This window comes from Macadamia integrifolia, chromosome 14, assembly GCF_013358625.1.
Source record: "Macadamia integrifolia cultivar HAES 741 chromosome 14, SCU_Mint_v3, whole genome shotgun sequence".
NCBI classification, from domain to species: Eukaryota; Viridiplantae; Streptophyta; class Magnoliopsida; order Proteales; family Proteaceae; genus Macadamia; species Macadamia integrifolia.
The window spans coordinates 20,856,554-20,865,705 of record NC_056570.1 but is presented as its reverse complement, the minus strand read 5'-3'; the positions used below and the strand labels follow the sequence as shown (position 1 = coordinate 20,865,705).

Here is a 9,152-nt window from a genome sequence, read left to right as displayed (position 1 = left end):
GGGGGGGGGGGGTGGAGAGAGAGAATAAGAAAATATTTCAACTCATTATTCATATTTAATGTAGTTGATTAATTGATTTATGAAAAAAATGGAATCGGCCCCAATTTAGGGTTTAAGGTTTCAGGGTTTCAGTATTTTTATTGATAAATATTCAATAATTAGGGAATTGAAAGTAGAAACCTTTTAAAGGGAAGAGGAATATCGGTGATGCAAGGGTTCATAGCTATGTCATGGATCTTGTTTTAAAAATTACTGACTTGAGAATATTGAATAATTTTACCAAAAAAAAAAAAGTTATTAAAAGGATGTCTTATGATAGATTATATCATTATACTTTATAACAAAAAATGATCGGACCAAAATCTTTTACCCCCTTTCATAAAGTACATTATCTTGATAGAGGTTAGAGAAGAATCAAACTCTATTATATCAAATTTTGAGAGAAAAGTTCATAAAAGCAGCCCTTTTAGGTTGGCCCTTAAGGCTTTAAGTACAACAAATTAATTACAATGTCCATAAAGATGTATGGGACCATCTCTATTATAGTTGGATTTGAATGAATGCATAGAAAGGTATTAGGTGCCTAGCATTTTCTATGTAGCATCAGTATTGAATTTCCTTGTAGGGTTCTCTCTAATCTATAGTAGAGTAGAAAAACTTATTCATGTCTATTAAAAAAGGAAAAAGAAAAAAAAGTCATTTATTTTTTATTTTTTAAAATATAATTGCTTGTTTTCATTCGAGTTAAAAGAGTGTAGTAATAATACACATACATGGATATACACAGGATGTGTGCTAATAGGGGTGTCAAAAATTGGCCTACATCGGTATGCCTGATCTGAATCGACCAGTTGAAGCCTGAGACTAGTCCAACCGATTACTAAATGTGTCAGGCTCAAGCATCGATTGATTAATAATTGACTAGTTCAGATGCAAGGCAGAGGCCCCATAGTCCCCTAACCAAGACTGACCAATAAGCAATCATCCATAGCTTGCTTGGCTCGTTTAAACCTATTTAACCTGATTATAGTTCATTTATAGCCCAATTAATCAATTAGCCTATTTACGTCTCGATTATAGCCTGATTAACCCAATTACCTTGAGCCTGTTTATATAATAGAAATCGACTAAACAAATAGAAAAATGTTTTTGTCATGCACGTTTTTTATGTTTGGTATTCTTTTTCATTTAAAAAAAAAAAAATTCTTCTTCATGGTAAAATATGGGTCATCTATTGCGTTGGTATTGCCTTACTTACTATGGTCCTTCTTAACTGAAAACAAGAAAATATCAAATTAGGGTCACTGACCCAATGATGAAAAGTCTAGTTGAGGCATGAATAAGGAGGAATTACTAGGTAGGTAGTTGTTGCTATAATGTGTGGAGGGTTAATGTGATCAATCTATTCGTTGTTGGATAGATAGAGCATAGTTCAATTATCTACATGAAAGTCATATCTAGTGCACAAGGCTTTCATATGTGTAAGGTGAAAGGAGTGGGGAGAACTAAATAGTCCCATATCCCGAGAATATCGAAAGATTGTTTCGACTGCTTAACCACCAGGTTGCATGGGGAATTTTGAAAGATTATCTATAAATAAGTTTCAGTTTATCAAATTACCCAAAATAAAGAGGTATCACAAAACTAACAAAAATAGTCCCCTTCTTTCACACACTTAACGTTTTTTTTTACATTTACCTTTCTCTCTCTCTCTCTCTCACACACACACACACCCACCCACACACCTCTCTTTCTTCAGTGACAAGGATAGTGGTGGCCAATGCAGGTGATGATCGAAGAAGAGTGGTAGATAAAAGTTGGGGGTAAAATGTCAAATAGCATAAGTGGATGAGTAAAAAATATTTTTTTTGGGGTAGTTTTTCAACATCTATCTTTATCTTAAGTGATATAGTTAAAGAAAAGATTGGGTGAGTTATTTGATAAATTGAAACACATTTTTCCTATTAAATATCATAACAAATTAGTGGATGTTCTCCTTTATATTTATAGACAGTTTTCACACACCTACAATCAAAGATAATTCCCTTGATCAGTGGTGTCGATGTAACGAGATGGGTATCATGAATAGTGGGAAAGGTGTTTTTCGAGTTTGACTATAGCAAGTAAGGGGGATTTACGAAATTTTCATCTTTTTGGGCAAAGATCTTAAGGATTTATCACATGTTTAAATTCAATGCCAAACTTAATCATATGAACCACTTTGTATTGAGATATTACCCCTAACATCATTGATCAAATCACCTTTCCATGTGGCTGAGGTAATAGAAAAATACATAAGGGTAATCAACTAATTATGAAAGTTTTGTACTAATTAATCTAAGAACAAGGATTGTGATCTCGTCCTTGACAATGTAGCAATATAGGCCACATGTTGGAGAGGAGGGAGAGAATTTCCCACACCACCAGTGTGAAGTCCATCCAAAAAGAGCCTAGGTTAAGTCCATCCAAAATAAGTCCCTCTTCATGGAACAAGTGCTCTTCCTCGGTAATTAGTAATGGATGCATGACCAAGTTCTCGAAATCAGGTTATTCTCCCCATCCCTACAAGTAACCACCTCATCCCATCTCACACCGTTAATAGAATATGGTCCCTACACCATATGGACCATGTCAGATGTAATTAGATGGTTACCTGCTAACATTTCAGTTTGCCAAATGGATCCAAAGCCAATCAAGACCTGCTGCATACAGTAGTACCCATATGTTCCATTATATTATGTGTATAAACCAAAATGCCATGCATACTACCTATGCCTATCTGATATATATATTTTCTTCCTTTGGATAGGTAGGCCTCAAGGAAAGTTAAATATATGCATTACCTCTTAGTTTATCGAGGTATTAATCTTGCAAAGACCTATCCCTCGATTTCACTTGAGTATTTATCCTCTACTCAATAGGCACCTGATCGATTATTAGCCCGAATTAACCTGACATGTTCAAAGATCATTTAGAGTCTTTTTACTAAGCCCAATACAATTAAAGCTTGATCTCTTATTAGTTTATTTAAAACTTCTAATGCTTGCTTTAACCCAATTAAAAATTGGTACCAGATCAACCACTTATAAATGGAATTATACCTAACATATGAGGAATAATTACTTAAACGGGTGAATTTGATTACGAAAAGGTTCTTGAGCTACCCTAAGCATGAATTTATGGGACGGTATCGGTATCAGAATTGGTATTTGTTGATACCAATCCGATACCTATTTGGATCAGATCAGACCAATGTGAATCAATCGGTTCTACCCTTATGTTTTTAAATGGCACAATTTTTCACTGTTTTACCCCTGAAACTATAAGGATAATCTATCTGGATCAATCAAGGATAGGAGATCGTCTCAATCGATACTGATCCAACACGATAAGGATAATAGCATTTTTCTCTTTTTCCTTTTTCATGTGAAATGACTTTATTGCCCTTTTACATAAAAACCAGTTTACGATGTGACCGGCTGATAACGGGCTGTAGCCAGTTGCAGGTTTACCCGCTCAGATCGAGATCGCGAAGCCGCCAACTTATTAATGAAAGCACAAGTTGGTGAACACTGAACGCGGAAGTGGAGTTGTAGAAAAAAGGAAAAAGGAAAACCTACATATAAAATACCCGAAATACCCCTATAGCAATAATCTATCTTCCTGGTTTGATCCACTGTTCACCGAAGCTCCTGAAAAGCTGAAGTAAGAGAGAGAAACAGAGGCCTCACCCTTCACCAGATTGCGTGCCTTGGAAGCCAATTTATCTTCATCTTCCTTCTTCTCCTCCATCTTTTATTTATCAGAAACCCTAGATCTTCCACGATATCTACAAATTGATTTTTTTTTTCCTGTTTTGGTCTTTTGTTTTTTCTGTATTGAACGATCTCCAACGATTCAACAGTGTCGATTTAGATCTGGAGAATTCACTTCTGAACCGACATTACATTTCGTTATTCTTCCTGCATTTCGGTTTTCCAATAGATAATTCTAAAGTTTTGAATGGAAGTTTTGTTGATCTCATCTGTTATACTTGAAGCATTTTGTTTCTGAGTACATTTGATTACGTTGTTCAGAGAGAATCAAATCAGAAAACAACAGAATTTTTCGAAAATTTCGGATTTTGTTAAGTTTGATAAAATTCATGTTGTTGTAGTTTGATTGAAGGTGTTTATTAGCTTGATCGGTAATAGTAATTGGTTAGGGAGCTACTATTACTTGTTGTGTACAGTACTGTGTTTCGGAAGGTGTAATTTGTTCGTGTGGAGCAGATTGAGCTCCGTTAATTTGACTATAATTGGACAAGGATAGTGTTTCGAATCCATTAGTGTTGATAACTGGATACTACTGTGTCGGTTTGTTCATAAGCTGATAGATCGTACAGTTGAGCTGGTTAATTATGTGTTAATGGGATCGAGATAGTTGGAGTTTCATGGCAATGCCGTCGGGAAATGCGGTGTTACCTGATAAAATGCAGCTTCCGGGCAGCGGTGGTGGTGTTGGCGGTGGCGGAGAGGTTCACCGACAGCAGTGGTTTCCGGATGAGCGTGATGGATTCATTTCCTGGTTACGGGGAGAATTTGCTGCGGCGAATGCCATCATTGATTCATTGTGTAATCATTTGCGGTCAGTTAGTGAGCCTGGCGAGTATGATTATGTTTTCAGTTGCATCCAGCAGCGCCGCAGTAACTGGAATCCTGTTCTTCATATGCAACAGTATTTCTCAATTGCCGAAGTCATGTTTGCATTGCAGCAGGCACAATGGAGGAAACAACAGAGACATTTTGATCAGATCAAAGTCACGGAGAAGGATTTTAAGAAACCCACTTCGTTTGGTGCTGGTTATAGACAGGGGTATAGGGCTGAAACTAGCAAGGAGAATTACAAATCTAGTTCAGATCCTCATCGTTTTGATGTGAACCTTTCTGTTCAATCAGTGAACCTAGATTCAAATAAAACTGAAGAAAAACCTGAAAAGATTGAAACTGTGAAACAGGAGGATAAGGATAAGGTTGAGAGATCAGACGAAAAAGGTCCAGCAATTGCAGAGGAGAAAGAAGGTAACTGTTGTTGGCATAATTCTATTGTTTATGAGGTTTTACTATTATCCTTAAAATAGAATACTCTTCATTTGACACCATATCAAATATGATTTTGTAGTTTCTAATATTAGGAAGATTGTATGATTTGTGAGAACAACACTTTTTTAAAATCTTGTTCTAGGAAATGAGCCATTGATCCATTAGGAGGAAAGTAAATTATTTGTATTGCATATTTATTTGGATTTTCTAAAATCCTCAAGATTTATTATATTTTAAATATTTTTGTCATGGTTGGAGAATTAAATACTGCTTGCACTTTTTGTGGGAATTAAATACCGTTTATTTAGAACAGTGGAAGTCTTATACATATATATGCTTCACATTCGTACAATTGTGTTACAAAACTTCCTACCTTGAGTTAATATAGCAGGATTGCCCCACCTCTGTGTTGTGATTTAATTTTGAGGGTATGATAGAAATTTGAACTACAATGACATCAAAGGCTTCTTTGGAACAGGACTACTCACCTTCCCATATACGCTTATCATCTGAAAACTATAAGAAAGTGGCACCCCATTATCCTGAAAATTGACAGATGGTTTGCTTATAATTATAATAACATTCAGTAGTCCTCCCACTTATTGTAATATTCTCCCTCTATATGGGTTCTCCATGGGCATTATTAAACATTAGTCTACAGAAAAAAGGAAGGGGAAAAAATCATAATTACTGAAAACTGAGGAAGCATTCTTTAAATTGAAATGATTTGTTAACTCAGAATGTTGATTCATTGCTTTGGGTCTTTCTGTGCAGGATCTGGTGGTGTGACACAATATAAGGTAGACGGCAGCTCAAATGGTATTGAAAGCCCAGAAGGTAGGAAAAATGAAAATTCAGAATCAGAGGCATTCGATGGAGGATGCACTTCTAACTCGACAGGTACTCTTACTTACATTGCTGAAGTTTATTGGATGAGACTGGGGTTTTTATAACATTAAAAAGAAAGCTACTTCATATTACGTACAAGATTTGGGCCTTTTAGATACATGGTGTGACCCACTTTGAAATTTTCCTTATGGGTGGGATGTATGTGATATGAATCTTCTGGGAGAAAACAGGGAAGATGAAAAATGGAAATGAATTAAAGAGAACACCAATGAAAGGTAGTTGCATTTCCAGTCTTTATTTTCCTTTTAGTTTGGTTTGCTCAGCTTTGAATAGAATCCAGTTTCTTCCCCCCCCCCCCCCCCACTTCTTTTACATTTCTTTTAAGAGCACCATATGTTTATGATGAGGAAGCGCTAATTTTTGTTTTGGTTATGCTATCATATCAGGAACTAGTGATGCCCTTCAGAAGAGTGATGCAGATAGAATCCCAAACCAAGACGAGAAACAGAATCCCACTCCTATTCCGAAAACTTTTGTGGGTACTGAGATGTTTGATGGGAAGGCGGTAAGATCTTGTACACAATAAGGAATATTCAAATCTTGAAGTTCTACCTGTTATAACATCTATTTCCAATTTAGTTTTGTTATGTATTTTTTTTAATCTGTTATGCCCTTAAAAGCAATTGAAACTCGCCCTATAGGTTAATGTTGTTGAAGGACTAAAACTGTATGAAGAACTCTTTGATAGCTCAAAAATTTCAAAGATTGTTTCATTAGTGAATGAGTTGAGAGCTACCGGACGGAGAGGACAGCTCCAAGGCAAGTTTACTCATTCCTTTCTCATTGCTTTGTATCACCGGCAGAGTGAAGTGACTTGTAATATTCTATATATTATTATATGGTCCAAGAGAGTTCATTCATTCATATCTTTTGGAAATTCTGAATCCAAATTTCTTTAGTATTATTATTTTCTGTCTTTTATTAGAAGTTTGTAGGAACTTAGGGTAATGTTCTTACTCCCCTTGGAAGCATGCTTGTTAGGTTGTGGAAGAAATACCCTATCTATTATATATGATGGCAATGATCCATGAAATGGTGCATTTTAGTCTTACTCAGATAATGGATGCAGTAAAAGTTTATTCACTTCTCACAGATACAGCTAAATATATGTCTTTTGAGTTTCATAATCAGCAATCCAACAATAGCAAAATCGTTAATTTATTTGCCTCTCTTCTTAGGTCTTGAAAAGCAATGAACTATGATTTTTGGAGTATAAACCTTTTCCTCTACAAAGATTCTAAGATGAGTCAGACTAAAATGGGATGCATAGAGTGCAGATTTGGTAAAAATAGGAACATAGATGCAGTGGTCAAAATTGATGATAAGGAGATGCCTCAAAGTTACCATTTTTGGTATATTGGTTCGTTGAAAGTATGGAAATTGAAGGTCTCTCTTTTGGAATTATAGTGGGGTGGATGAAGCAAACAGGAGCTTCTATGTTCTCCTCTGATCTCCCAGCTGAAAGTAAGGGGTAGATTCTGTAAGATAGCTAGATGACTATTGGGAAAAAGAGAAACTTCTCATCTGAAATTTATCTGAGATGAAAAATATTGAGATAATGAGGAGCGAGACTTTAAGGAGACATGGTAGTTAATGGTTACATTTGGAGGAAATTGGTAGCTGCAACAATAATAGAAGAGTTGTGGAAAGGTTGATTGAGATTGTTTGGACATGTGGAACAAAGTGAGGAGTTGCATAATGCAAATTGAAGGTGGTAGAAGAAAGGGATAGGACAAAGATGACCTTTGTTGAAGACTTGGATTTGTGAAAAAAGGACATGAGATCTGGAGGGTTAACCACTGCTATGGCTTTAAATAGAGTAGCTGATGTCACAGGATTCTGTAGCTGACCTGATCAGTCGATATGAAGCTTAGCTGAGTTGAGTTTTGAGTTGATCTTGATAGAAGAAAACTGAGACCATAACAAAATGTTGTGAGGGACTACCTTATTTAAGTTTATCCAGAAGACATACCTAATCTTACAATAAATCATTTTAATGAATCCTGTATAAAATTGTTAACCCATGGCTTTAAATAGAGTGGCTGATGTAACAGGATTCTGTAGCTGACCTGATCAGTTGATATGAAGCTTAGCTGAGTTGAGTTTTGAGTTGATCTTGATAGAAGAAAACTGAGACCATAACAAAATGTTGTGAGGGACTTCCTTATTTAAGTTTGTCCAGAAGACATACCTAATCTTACAATAAATCATTTTAATGAATCCTGTATAAAATTGTTTACTTCATTAAATAAAGTGGCTGATGTAACAGGATTCTGTAGGTGACCTGATCAGTTGATATGAAGCTTAGCTGAGTTGAGTTTTGAGTTGATCTTGACAGAAGAAAACTGAGACCATAACAAACTGTTGTGAGGGACTACCTTATTTAAGTTTATCTAGAAGACATACCTAATCTTACAATAAATCATTTTAATGAATCCTATATAAAATTGTTTACTTCATTAAATAGATGGAGATATGCTTACTCAAAATCATTTAATTTAATTTTTTTTTTGGAGGGTTCGGGTTTGGGGCATTAGGGAAGCTGTCACGTGTTCATGTAGGGGATTGAGTCTTGTTAGCATGTGCTGGAACTTCCTTCATTGTAGAAGGCAAATTCTATTTTATTTTCCCCTTCCTAGTTCTATCATTAGCTTGCTTATTAGTTGGGGAACGCTTTTAATCTTGTTTTAGACTTCTATTCTGATAAAACGTAAAATATAAAACTCAAGGGTATCGCAGGACAGATGTTTGTGGCCACAAAAATACATTGTTAGCCTTTATCTGTGAGTTTATTGCTCTTCATAAGTCTGAGTGTGTTTCTTTTGCTGTAATTGTCAATAATTCCAAATAAACTGGTTTGATGGGAAGCAGGACAGATGTTTATGGCCACAAAAAGACCAATGAAGGGGCGTGGTAGAGAAATTATTCAACTGGGCCTCCCTATATCTGATGCATCTCCAGAAGGTGAACATATGGTTGGCACCTCCAAAGGCATGTTCAATCTGTGTTTTGTTTTGTTTTTGTTTTTGTTTTTTTTTTTTTTTTTTTTTTGTTTTTGTTTTCTTTTGTTTTTTTCTTTATTCTATGGCCATCTACTTTCACATGAGCTCCATCTCTCTCTCTTCGGTCCAAGGCATAAAAATTCTCTACGGCAAGATAGTG

At 35.6% G+C, this 9,152-nt stretch overlaps 1 protein-coding gene across 1 annotated transcript; it reads left to right on the top strand.

The window, feature by feature from the left end:
- Positions 1-3,582: 3,582 nt before the first annotated feature.
- On the top strand, positions 3,583-8,981 carry LOC122060567 (RNA demethylase ALKBH10B-like; the record flags this gene model as incomplete). Its single annotated transcript, XM_042623701.1, is given in 6 exon segments — positions 3,583-5,060; positions 5,856-5,981; positions 6,161-6,205; positions 6,377-6,495; positions 6,632-6,749; positions 8,862-8,981. Coding segments are annotated over 6 exon segments (1,156 nt in total), but the record flags the coding sequence as incomplete, so codon positions are not given.
- Positions 8,982-9,152: the final 171 nt, after the last annotated feature.